This window comes from Salvelinus namaycush, chromosome 10 (assembly GCF_016432855.1).
Source record: "Salvelinus namaycush isolate Seneca chromosome 10, SaNama_1.0, whole genome shotgun sequence".
Lineage (NCBI taxonomy): Eukaryota > Metazoa > Chordata > Actinopteri > Salmoniformes > Salmonidae > Salvelinus > Salvelinus namaycush.
The window spans coordinates 16,291,418-16,305,298 of NC_052316.1; the positions used below are offsets into that span (position 1 = coordinate 16,291,418).

The following is a 13,881-nucleotide window of genomic DNA, read 5'->3' on the forward strand; positions in this document are numbered from 1 at the left end:
GCCTCAGTGTTGCTTGACTCGAAGCAAGCATAGAAGTGATTTAGTTCGTCTGTCAGGCTGATGCTCTCATGCATGTCACTAGGCAGCTTGCGGCTGTGCTTCCCTATGTAGTCTGTAATAGTTTGCAAGCCCTGCCACATAAGACGAGCGTCGGAGCCGGTGTAGTATGATTCAATCTTAACTCTATATTGACGCTTGCCTGTTTGATGGTTCGTCGCAGGGCATAGCAGGATTTCTTGTAAGCTTCCGGGTTAGAGTCCCGCACCTTGAAAGCGGCAGCTCTGCCCTTTAGCTCAGTGCGAATGTTGCCTGTAATCCATGGCTTCTGGTTGGGGTATGTACGTACAGTCACTGTGGGGACGACGTCCTCGATGCACTTATTGATAAAGCCAGTGACTGATGTGGTGTACTCCTCAATGACATCGGAAGAAACCCAGAACATGTTCCAGTCTGTGATAGCAAAACAGTCCTGTCGTTAGGCATCTGCTTCATCTGACCACTTTTTTATAGACCGAGTCACTGGTGCTTCCTGCTTTAAATTTTGCTTGTAAGCAGGAATCAGGAGGATAGAGTTGTCGGATTTACCAAATGGAGGGTGAGGGAGAGCTTTGTACGCGTCTCTGTGTGTGGAGTACAGGTGATGTATAATTTTATTCCCTCTGGTTGCACATTTAACATGTTGATAGAAATTTGGTAGAACTGATTTAAGTTTTCCTGCATTAAAGTCTCCGGGCCACTAGGAGCGCCGCCTCTGGGTGAGTGGTTTCCTGTTTGCTTATTTCCTTATACAGCTGACTGAGTGCGGTCTTAGTGCCATCTGTCTGTGGTGGTAAATAAACAGCCACGAAAAGTATAGCTGAAAACTCTCTTGGCAAGTAGTGGGGCCTGCAATCTATCACAATATACTCTACTTCAGGCGAGCAAAATCTAGACTTCCTCAGATTTCGTGCACCAGCTGTTGTTTACAAATATGCACCGCCCCCCTCGTCTTACCGGAGTGTGCTGTTCTATCTTGCCGGTGGCAGCGTATATATCCCGCTAGCTGAATATCCATGTCGTCATTCAGCCCGATTCCGTGAAACATAGGATATTACAGTTTTTGATGTTCCGTTGGTAGGATATTCGTGATCGTACCTCGTCTAATTTATTGTCCAATGATTGCACGTTGGCAAGTAATATTGAAGGTAACGGCAGCTTTCCCCCTCGCCTTCTGTGGGTCCTCACGAGGCATCCCGCTCTGTGTCCCCTGTACCTGCGTTTCTTCCTCTTGCAAATAACGGGGATGTTGGCCCTGTCGGGTGTTTGGAGAATGTCCTGTGCGTCTTGCTTGTTGAAGAAAAAAACGTTGTCTAATCCGAGGTGAGTGATTGCTGTCCTGATATCCAGAAGCTATTTTTTGCAGAAGCATTGTGTACATTATGTACAAAATAAGTTAAAAATAACACGAAAACCCCCCCACATAATAGCACAATTGGTTGGGCGCCCGTAACACTGCTGCCATTTCTTCCGGCGACATTTTATCTGTCATGTTAGGTAGTTCACTTCCATTCTGAGTGGTTGATCTAATAACGCATTCTGGAAAAGGTTTCTATCTAATAGTTATAATAAGATGAAAGGGAATTTGAATTATTAGAGTGGAAGGAAGTAGAGGTGGGCTGGAGGGACTTCATTAATTGTATTCTTCCTTTCATGTGAAAAACGTTGGGAAACGAATAGCATGTCTAGAGTGATGTGAGCAGAAAAGAGCACTGGCCAACACAACACGGCTGTTTGATGTGGCGTTAATGTTTGTTCCATTCTACCGATTTCCTGCTTTTTTCCCTCAAACACATACAGTTGAAGTCAGAAGTTTACATACACTTAGGTTGGAGTCATTAAAACTCGTTTTTCAACCACTCCACAAATTTCTTGTTAATAAACTATAGTTTTGGCAAGTCGGTTAAGACATCTACTTTGTGCATGACAATTCATTTTTCCAACAATTGTTTATAGACAGATTATTTCACTTATAATTCCAGTGGGTCAGAAGTTTACATACACTGAGTTGACTGTGCCTTTAAACAGCTTGGAAAATTCCAGAAAATGATGTCATGGCTTTAGAAGCTTCTGATATCCTAATTGACATCATTTGTGTCAATTGGAAGTGTACCTGTGGATGTATTTCAAGGCCTACCTTCAAACTCAGTGCCTCTTTGCTTGACATCATGGGAAAATCAAAAGAAATCAGCCAAGATCTCAGATTTTTTTTTTTGTAGACCTCCACAAGTCTGGTTCATCCTTGGGAGCAATTTCCAAAACGCCTGAAGGTACCACGTTTATCTGTACAAACAACAGTACGCAAGTATAAACACCATGGGACCACACAGCCGTCATACCGCTCAGGAAGGAGACGCGTTCTGTCTCCTAGAGATTAACGTACTTTGGTGTGAAAAGTGCAAATCAATCCCAGAACAACAGCAAAGGACCTTGTGAAGATACTTTTGTACCCGTTTCCTCCAGTATCTATATCCACAGTAAAACAAGTCCTATATCGGCATAACCTGAAAGGCTGCTCAGCAAGGAAGGGGTCATTCCTTGCTCCAAAACTGCCATAAAAAAGCCAGACTACAGTATGCAACTGCACATGGGGACAAAGATCATACTTTTTGGAAAAATGTCCTCTGGACATTTGATGAAACAAAAATAGAACTGTTTGGCCATAATGACCATCCTTATGTTTGGAGGAAAAAGGGAGATGCTTGCAAGCCGAAGAACATCATCCCAACCGTGAAGCACGGGGGTGGCAGCATCATGTTGTGCTTTGCTGCAGGAGGGACTAGTGCATTCTCAACATAGATGGCATCATGAGGAATTATTATTTTTTGCATATATTGAAGCAACATCTCAAGACATCAGTCAGAAAGTTAAAGCTTGGTTGCAAATGGGTCTTCCAAATGGACAATGACCCCAAGCATACTTCCAAAGTTGTGGCAAAATGGCTTAAGGACAACAAAGTCATGGTATTGGAGTGGCCATCACAAAGCCCTGACCTCATCCTATAGAAAATGTGTGGGCAGAACTGAAAAAGCGTGTGCGAGCAAGGGGGCTTACAAACCTGACTCAGTTACACTAGCTCTGTCAAGAGGAAATTCACCCAACTTATTGTGGGAAGCTTGTGGAAGGCTACCCGAAACATTTGACCCAAGTTAAACAATTTAAAAGGCAACGCTACCAAATACTAATTGAGTGCATGTAAACTTCTGACCCACTGGGAATGTGATGAACGAAATAAAAGCTGAAATACTAGGATTAAATGTCAGGAATTGTGAAAAACTGAGTTTAAATGTATTTGGCTAAGGTGTATGTAAACTTCCGACTTCAACTATAGATGTTTAATATTCTCATGGATGTAATGCACAGTTGACACTATTGTCCAGGGAACCTTTACTTGAAGCCTCCACCAACCCCTACATAACGCTGTTGTAACAATAACACTGTATTTATGTTGCATGTACCTTATCTGCCTACCAGCTGTAAAGTTCAGAAATCAAAAGATTCTTCTCCATTTCTCTATCGCTCCACCTCTCCATCGATCTCTATCCCTCCATCTCTCACCTGTCATAGTGAAACCCTGAGAGTAGATGATCTCTCCGTCTCCGTAGAAGAGTTCGTCGTCATCCTCGTCGTCCTGGTCGGCGTAGCCGTGCAGGTGCTCCAGGTAGGGCAGTACGGTCATGCTACGCCACGCGTCCCTCCGGTCAGCACTAGGGGGCATGGGCACCAGAGGCTCCGTTGCAGGGTGTTTCTTCCTCACCCAGCTGAAACCACAGAACATTGGTTACAGAATAAAAATTCCAGAAACTTAAAATAAGATACAATCTTTGTTCTGGGCCCCTACCTCATTTTTGGGGGCGACATATGCCTTTCATTTTGGACCCATAAAGCTTATTCTTTATTTGTGCAGCTAATTTAGCGTTTATTTAGCCAGGTGAGTCAGTTGAGAACCAGTTCTTAATAATGCTCAAGGCAAAAAACTCAGTGACACCTTATTTGCTTAAAGGGATACTTTGGGATTTTAGCAATTAGACCCTTTATCTACTTAACCAGAATCAGATTAACTTGTGGATAAAATGTGTATCTCTGTGTCCAGTATGTTAGAGGTAGTTTCACAAGACAATGCTAAATAGTGTTACCCATAGACTTCCAGTCATTGTGCTATCCCCTTCTAGTCATTGCGCTAATGCTAGTTAGCAACTTCCTTCAAACTTCACGCATCTGACTCAGGGGAAGTAGATAAAGGACCTCATTGTCAAAATCCCGAAGTATCCCTTTAAACAAGAAGATTTGCTTTTGGAAACATCACAATACAGTGCCGTTAGAAAGTTTTAACATCCCTTTACTTCTTTCTCCCAAGAAATGTGTTACATTTTAAATTCCGGTTGTATTCAATTGAGATTGTGCATTACTGGCCTCACACACAACCCCCTAATGTCAAAGTGGAATTATGTTTTTTTGAATTTTTACAAATTAATTAAAAATGAAAAGTGGAAATGTCTCAAGTCAATAAGTATTCTACCCCTTTGTTATGGCAGGTTCAGGAGTAAAACTTTGCTTAACAAGTCACATAAGTTGCATGTGCAATAATAGTGTTTAACATGATTTTTTAATTACTTCCACATCTCTGTTTCCCCACACATACAGATAATTGTAAGGTCCCGCAGTCGAACAGTCAATTTCAACCAGTAAGACCAGGGAGGTTTTCCAATGCTCGTAAATGAGAACTTGTTCTCAACTAGCCTACCTGATTAAATAAAGGTGAAAGAAATAAATGCCTCGCAAAGGAAGGCACCGATTGGTAGATGGGTAAACATTTTAAAAGCAGACATTGAATATCCCTTTGAGCATGGTGAAGTTATTAAATACACTTTTGATGGTGTATCAATACACCCAGTCACTACAAAGATACAGGCATCCTTCCTAACTCAGTTGCCGGAGAGGAAGGAAACCGCTCAGGGATTTCACCATGAGGCCAATGGTGATTTTAAAACAGTTACCGAGTTTAATGGCTGTGATAGGAGAAAACTGAGGATGGATCAACAAAATTGTAGTTACTCAAGAATGCTAACCTAAATGACAGAGTGAAAAGAAGGAAGCCTGTACAGAATAAAGATATTCCAAAACATGCATCCTGTTTGCAATAAGGTACTAAAGTAATACAAAGCATTATGTTTGGGGCAAATCCTACACATTTGAGTTGCTTACCAAGATGACATTGAATGTTCCACGTTCTAGTTTTGACTTAAATCGGCTTGAAATTCTATGGCACACTTGGAAATGCCTGTCTAGCAATGATCAACAACCAACTTGACGGAGCTTGAAGAATTTTAAAAATAAAAAAATTTGCAAATATTGTACAATCCAGGTGTGCAAAGCTCTTAGAGACTTACCCAGAAAGACTCACCTGTAATTGCTGCCAAAGGTGATTCTAACATGTATTGCCTCAGGGTTGTGAATACTTATGTCAATTAGATATTTCCGTATTTCATTTTCAATACATTTGAATAAAAAATAAACATTTTGTCACTTTGTCATTATGGAGTATTGTGTGTAGATGGGTGAATTATAAATTTGTAGAATCCATTTTGAATGCAACAAAATGTGGAATAAGTCAAGGGGTATGAATGCGTTCTGAAGGCACTGTATATGTAACATATGCAACATCCTTGTTAAATGTGTGAAAGAAACTGCTAAAGGGGGAATGTCCCAGTGCTCTGCAGCTGACATGTAGAGGAACATGGGGACAGGCTTTGACATCTCTATGACAAAGAGGCAAGCTTCTGTAATATGCCACGTCATTAGGCAGTGTGTGTTCTCTCCAAATATAATTTCAATTATTTTAAATACATTTCAAAGTAAGAATTTCTAGATTTTGTCCTTTGAAGATACATTCTAATATTCCACTAATTGTATTTGGAAATACAGTTGGAAAGTATCGGCGTGTATTTGATAATACTCAAATACACAGGCAAGTGTATTTTCAAATACAAAATATTCCCTTGCATTTGAATCCAGGTCGGTTTGGTCCTAGAGTTTTGAAATAATGTATTTGGAAATAAGTATTTGAAAATAGTTTCAAATAGCAGGCCGTTTATAGAAAATTTGAAAACTACTCCTAATACAGGTAGTTAATTCAGCACCACATTATTAGAAAATGCTCAAATACATAGAGTGAGTATTTAAATAACAAATACTTAGATAATGTATTTGAAGCTAGGTCTGGTTCTCTCTTACTCATTTACACATCAAATAGCATGTGCACACACACACACACACACACACACGTTAGGGGCTCCTAATTAGGGGGCATGGTGGAAACAGCTGGTCTCTCCCAAGAGCACAGGCCTTTCATGCGTTTCATATTAAAAAAGACACTCCCTGTCATCCATTACTATCATAGTAATTTGACATGCAAATACTCAACTACTGTACTGAAGTACAGTACAGAGAGAGACTTGTTAGTGTAAAAAGCCTACTCCCAAGCCAGCTTCAAAGCCAAATCTCCAGTGTCATCACATTGGGCTAACTACTAGTAATGGGGGGTTCCCTCGTCTCTCTGCAGCAGACATATGGTGAGCAATATGTTTGGAACACCAAATCGCAATAAAATCACAATACAGTATCGTGATGATATCGTATTGTGAGGTCCCTGGAAATTCCCAGCCCTAGTAAATACAGGACAACAACGTAGTCTTTGCAGCCAGGCATGATTTGCTCTGAAGTGGGCAGACTATAAGTGCGGATTGAGGACAACAGAAGCAGAGCCGCAATGCACAACAATAGAGCGATGTGTCATGACAACTGACCAATGATTTCTTTGTCATTCTCACTGCAGTTATGTGTCACCACTAAATCTCCTGCATGTCATGAAGCAGAATCATCTTGACAGGGCTCATATTTTAGGAGACAGAAATGTCCCACGTCCCCTTCCGCCTATGCCAGAAATAGTGAAGAGCTAAGCAACACACTATGTAACAGGCAGCTTCCTTTCTGAGAGGAGTGAGTAATGGTAGAGAGGCCTGTGGAGACCTTGGCCTTTTGTTTCGTAACACATGGAGCGTCAGTGATGACAGCCTTGCCATGGGGCCACAGAGGTAGGTGTATGTGCGCACAGTATGAGTGCGTGTGTGGGTGCATGCTTTTTCTGTACATTGTGACGTGGGATTGATTGTGTGCGTTTTCTGTACGTTGTGTGTACAACTCTTCTTTTACGTTCAATCTACACCTCCGTCCAAAATCTTCTCCATCTTTTCCATGATTATAACAGGACACACTCCCACTCACTGCTATTCGCTGATCAAGTGCTGCAGCCATTCTCCTCCACCTCCGCTCACTAGTTATATAAAGAAGGCTAACCAATGGAATAAGCAGTTACTTAAATATAAAATGCAAAATTGTTGGTCCCATGGGTCATGAGCTGAAATAAAAGATCACAGAAATGTTCCATACAACATTCCACAGGCCACAATCAACAGCCTGATCAACTCTATGAGAAGGAAATGTGTAGCACAGCAAGAGGCAAGTGGTGGTCACACCAGATACTGGCTGGTTTTCTGATCCATGCCCCTACTTAAAAAATAAAATAAAACATTTAAAAAGGTATCTGTGACCAACAGATGCGTATCTGTATTCCCAGTCATGTGAAATCCATAGATTAGGGCCTATTGAATATATTTCAATTGACTGATTTCCTTATATGAACTGTAACTCAGTCAAATATTTGAAATTGTTGCATGTTGCGTTTATATTTGTGTTCAGTGTATAATTATGATGTGGATTTAAGACAAGGCCAGTAAAATGTGTAGGGTAGGATAATAAGTTGTGTGTGTGTGTGTGTGTGTAGGGTAGGATAATAAGGTGTGTGGGTGTGTGTGTGTAGGGTAGGAAAATAAGTATCACGCCTCCATAAAGCAGCCTAGTGAAGCTGCTTCACCTAACGAGAAGGGGGCCCCTAAGGAGCCGGGACATTAAAGTTGCATCAACTCCAGCATGGTGTCGCTACCCATTGTAATTCTCCTTAATGTTAATATTTGCACAGAGCTGGGTAATTAATTTTAAAGACCCATCTGCCCTTTTTCCTGGTTAAATATTTATACTTTCATTTTTCTCCAGCTCCTTTTTACGCCTCCTTATCCTTGGTTTATTTTTATTCTTGGTTTATTTTGGCATAGCCACACATAGAAGGACCACATATGAAGGAGCAATTGATTACATACTTTTGAATAATTGCTTGTTATTAACATGCACTAAGGTAGGTTAGGCAACACGGGACGCACTACATCCTATCATGATGTGCAATCCATACATGGAAGTGAAAGAAACTTGAAGTTAAAACACATTTGCTATCAAATTAATAAACCATGTTAATAAACTGAATATTGAAAAAGCATATGCTAGACATATCTAAACCAACTCTAAAACATAGTTCATTTAATGCGATGCAGTGCTCGTAGACCGCTACGCCACTCGGGAGGCCAACATAGTTCATTACAAGCATGTGTATGTATCTACACTACCTGTTTTCATCATTTTTCTCTCATTCCATTTTGCACCCAATACAGCGAGACAAAATGAAATAGGATTTTAAAGCAGTTTTGAGACGCCCACGGTGAATACAATACGTGATTTTCCCTCCCTCCCCGAGCTCTAGCATCACACAGATACGCTTCAGTCATCTGTTGCCATGGTAACTGCCGCCGGCATTCACCAGAGCATCAGACCATGTAGTCAAGAGTCTTTAAGGGCTTGGGGGGGAAAAACTGGAAAGTTAGGAGGAGAGAGGGAGCGATAGATTGGCTGGGCAGGGAAATGCTGCCAGTCTGACTGATGCCTTTTTAACTACAGCTCACCAGAAGCCCTGAGGTAGCACCAAATAAGGCAACGGCTCTCACTACCACATGACTTCTTGGTGATGTTACATAGAGGCATACAAAAAGTTGGAAGCATAATTGGTTGTAACTAGGGTTGAATAGCGGGAACCCGGTTACCGAGATTTATTGCCCAAAACCACTCCCTTCTCCCAGGATAAAAAGCTGCGAGAACACGGTAAATTATTTATATGAAAAGCATGGCGTGAAATGGAACTGTTAAATTATATGCGATGTCTAAATCTGGCTTCGCTACGGCCTCTGCATGATGAATCAATCCTCAGGGTCACTATGGAGCAGCAGTTGCATGTAGACCTATGATCTCATCACGGTAACTTTTTTTTCCTGTGACAGGTAGGCCTACACTTGCTACAACATAGCCTATGTTACAATAATATAAAGACAGAATGCATGCCTAATTTACCCATCCATCTGGCGTTAAACTGCAGTTGCAGTTTAAAAACAGCCCATCACTCGAATATCTTTACTTTAAATCATTGCACGCCCGAGCACTCTCTCCATGTCCTCTCTCTCCATCAACTACATTCAAATTGCTTCCAAAACAGATGTTCTAGATTTATATATAGATGTCCCAGTCTACCTCTTTCAGGTAATAAATTCAATGCAGTATCAGCCTTTATATTAGGCTAATTAATGATGGGTTATGCATAATAAGCTTCTAACTTACAGCCGTCGTCTCTTGCGCAATACGGAACCTCCTGTGTTCCGCTGGCCTCTCTCCTTAAATAACGCTCCTTAGCTCTTGGAGTCCCATGCAGGAAAAGCTAGACTGGAATAGCTTGCTGGACATGATTTCTTATACCAATAGACTATTCGAATAGGGACGCAAACTCTTGTTTCCTGAATGCTAAATACAGCAGCCAATAGAACTCATGGGTAGTTTGAAAGAAGAGCGAACGTGCAATAGCGGTCTGTAGCAGTTATTTGTTCAGACCCTTAACCGTTCAATCTTCGTGAAGAGAAGTGAAAGCCTTTTGCGTCTAATTCTAAACCTATATTATTCAAGGATGTTATTAGAATGATGAAGATAAGGACAACAAAACATATTTCATTTAACTGTTGAAAGCAAGGAAGGAATGAAGCAACAATAGAGAGAAAGAGGAGGTAGGCTCTAACATTAGGGGAAATATTTAAAGATATATATATACGTCAGCCTACTGATTACATAAACAGGCCCTATTACATTTCAAAATTAAAATAAAATTTGCTAGCCCATACTTGTAACTTTGTAAGCCCCATGGGCTATTATGTTTTTCTGTGGTGCGTAATGTACAGTAGCCTATATCATATAGGTTATGTATTGTAAACAAACAGGAGCTGCATTACCATAAAAGCCTGTTCCAACACAATGGGCCTCACATTAGACCTCCACATGATACAAGAAAGAGGCAGTGGGTTCTGTTTTCTCCTCCCATCATTATCGAAATGATACAATTTGGCCTTCAGCAGAGCACAGATGCAAATGACAACAAATCAATCACTAAAGTGACAGCTTGTTTCCTCGAGCACTTTACATTCATCATCCTATGTTGAAAAGAAATAGATTGGACATCGCTCCCCCCCCCCCCCCCCCCCCCAATTAATCTTCGATTGAATTTGCATTTCAATTAAGAGCCCTCTCTTCAGCAAGTATGGAGGTAAGTTCAATTGCTGCTTCAGCTAGAAAGGGAGCACGAGGACTTACTTGTGTTGTCTAATGTTTTGTATTGAGAACCTCTTCTCAGGGTCATACTCAAGCATTCCTGGAAAAAAAATACAAAAATAAATTAGACAGTTTCGAAATAATTTGATGAGATGCATTTATTCTTTTCATTATGTCCTTATTTTTGTGCGGTGCTTAAATCAGGGCTATTTGACAACAATGAAAACAGACAATTGAGCATAATGACCGTTTCCATCGAGAAAAACAGAGTGGCTGTCCTTCGAACACATCTTTATCTGAGAAATGTTTTCAATACACTGCATATTCGCGATGCATCAAAATAACAATTGTTGTGACACAGAAGGTACAATCACCACAGAGCCATCTCCAAAAGAAAAACCTCCAAGAATGAATCACTACTAACTGCTAAGTACATTTGAGTGGTCAAATTAAGTCCAATAAAGAGGAACATTTCTAATTCTGTGGCCATACCCTTCTTGTAATGAGTCACGAAACCGGGACAAAAAGACCCCATGATTTGGGGGATTTTCACAAAATGTTATCGACTGAATGGTCCTTTGGAGGAATAATTGTTGACATGTATATCTAAAAGAATATTGAGAAATAAGTTATCAAAGTTGGCATCCCTCAAATACTCTTACGACTGCAGCTAATGCTTTCATCTCTAATAAGGCTTAATAACATGACATAGAATATTGGGAGTGCCAGCAGCAGTGTTAGTCTAGACCAGGGCTCTTGAACCCTGTTCCTGGAGTTACCCTCCTGTAGGTTCAGTCCAACCCCAGTTATAACTAACCTGATTAAGCTTATCCACCAGCTAATTATTAGAATCAGGTGACCTTGAGTAGGGTTGGAGTGAGTAGGGTTAGTTCTCCAGCAACAAGGTTGGAGAGCCCTGGTCTAGACTCTTACCTCTTAACAGGCCAGAGAGCAGAGGGCCACACTCCTCTGGAACACTGTAGTCTCCCTTCCCAATGTTCTCAAACAGCTTATAGATGTTGTCACCTTCGAAAGGGTACAGGCTGGTTGTTATGTTATAACTGAAAGAAAAAATACAATTCCAAAATCAAGAAGAGTACTTTAATGAAGAATAATCTGCAGGGGCGCAACTTTCACTGGGGGAGGGCCCCCCCACATTCTAAAATAGCCTTTTTGTCCCCCCCAGTATTATCATTGGAATGTGACACAAAAACATGGCAACAGTGTGGTTTAGGACCATGCGGACGCCTCCGAGCAGTCATGTAGGCTGTTTGGAGTGTTATTCCGACTGGATAATATATATACACATATCACCCACACTTCTAAAACCAAAGTTACGCCCCTGATCATTTGCAATTCAAATCACATTATTAGACAGCAAAGCATGTTCAATTCAATAAATAGTATTTTTCACCCAAGAGGCATGAAATAAATATACCAGCCGAAACAATTAATGTCAGAGTGGCCACTCACAGTGTGACACCAGCAGACCAGATGTCCACTTTGAACCCTGAGAAGGTGTCCAGGCCGTTGGCAATCTCTGGGGGCTGGAAGGCCGGAGAGCCCTGGCTCGTACAACACGTGTCATCCTCTGCAAATGGGTGCAGCGCCTTGGGAGGGAGAACAGGAATACACAGATAATCATTCGGCCCCATAAAGGTAACCCAATTAAACTGCAATATAAAGTGGATATCGGAAAAGTCAGAGGACTAGGGGCTCACCTCTGCTACACCCAGGTCGGAGATTCTTAGTGCGCCATCCGTCGTCAGCAGTAGATTCCCTGGTTTAATATCTTTGTGAACTATTCCTTGGCTGTGCAAATATTCCAAGCCATCTAGCAGCTGGCAAAAGTACCTGGGGAAAAATAGGAATACATCTGCATTAATGTCACTGTTTGGTGTTAGTGTTTGGCCAGATATCTTTAAGCCACATATCTATAACTATTGAATTGAGATGAAAGATACACATACCCATGAGCTTGAAAGACTGGAAACCTTTTCTCATCAACACTGTCCAACATCTCCTGCATTCCACATACACAATATTCCATCACCATATACGTAGGCAGAGTCAAGGAAAAGAGACAAGGTGGCAATGGCTTCATACTGGTCATTTAGCAAGGTGCCAAAACAAACGTGCTATACATCTTCATCACCAAAGGATCTATATTAATTCTACACAAATAACCTTGAATCCTAATGTCTACTACAGTACTGATCAATATGTGGTTGACTGACTAGTCACTAATCCATGAAACTAGCTAGATACACAAAATATAAATCGATCCAAGTCTGGGAACATGCAATGTCCTTGAGAATACATTAATCTTCCTGAATGGACTGAAGATGACAAGGCAATAAAAGCGTACAAATTGTGAAAATGAATGTCAAAACAATACTCATTTCTGTATTCACACTCCTCAGGGTCACTTATAGAAGGCACTCATCTAGCCAGCATCCTCAACCAGAGCGGGGTGGAGAGAGGCGTGAAAGGGGAGCATTAGTTCCTATAATAATGTTCTCACCTCAACAATTACCCTAAAATGCCAATTGGGATTTATTTGACCTGACATTGGCAGAATCCTTCATGGTCCTAAAGAGCAAGTCCTAAAGCCATCTTAAGTGTTAACTGTACTAAAATGTATTGGGGAGACCCTTTTAATGTCAGAGACAAAGTTTACTGAGTGTCTATGTGGTGTAGAGCAGCAGACTAAGGACAAGCCAGAGATCATTACAATCAAAGACAGTGAGTTGGGGGGGCAGAAGGTAAATGCCTTGTGAAGTTAGTTAGTCCATCTGATTTAACCTTGCCTTTTTCTCCCCAAGAGGCCAACAGAGACCCCTTGTGGTCATACTGCTGAATTACAGCAACATGAGCTTTGAAGGACAGTGCATAGTTTTTACAGTTGATCTGCATAGCTTACTCGACAACTGTTCCATGGGACAAGATAATTCTCCAGATGTGAGGAAAAAGTCACCCCAAAATAGACTAGCCTAACCCACTATCCACACGTTATTATGCTTGGGCAAATCTTATGCAGTGCTTGCGAAGGCTTTGTTAGTGCGACTTCTATGACATCACTATGGTTTAGATCAGGGGTGGGCAAACTTTGGGTCGAGGGCCACATCGGGATTTTTGAAATTCAGAGGACCGCATTTTTTGGGGGACCAATTGTTTGTTAAAATCAATTTGCGGGGGCATCCTGAGTGGCGCAGCGGTCAAAGGCACTGCATCGCAGTGCTTGAGGCATCCCTACAGACCCGGCTTAGATCTCAGGCTGTGTCACAGCTGGCCGTGACCTGGAGACCCATGAGG

General features: G+C 41.3%; 1 protein-coding gene across 1 annotated transcript in view; it reads right to left on the reverse strand.

The window, feature by feature from the left end:
* Positions 1 to 13,881, reverse strand: part of LOC120054759 (serine/threonine-protein kinase STK11-like) — a 32,732-nt gene that overhangs the window by 16,256 nt on the left and 2,595 nt on the right. Inside the window, exons 4-9 of the mRNA XM_039002344.1 lie at positions 12,537 to 12,626; positions 12,288 to 12,420; positions 12,040 to 12,176; positions 11,500 to 11,627; positions 10,609 to 10,666; positions 3,595 to 3,797 (exon numbers count right to left, since the gene is read on the reverse strand). Of these exons, the coding sequence (XP_038858272.1) occupies positions 3,595 to 3,797; positions 10,609 to 10,666; positions 11,500 to 11,627; positions 12,040 to 12,176; positions 12,288 to 12,420; positions 12,537 to 12,626 (749 nt within the window). The remainder of the gene's footprint in view (positions 1 to 3,594; positions 3,798 to 10,608; positions 10,667 to 11,499; positions 11,628 to 12,039; positions 12,177 to 12,287; positions 12,421 to 12,536; positions 12,627 to 13,881) is intronic.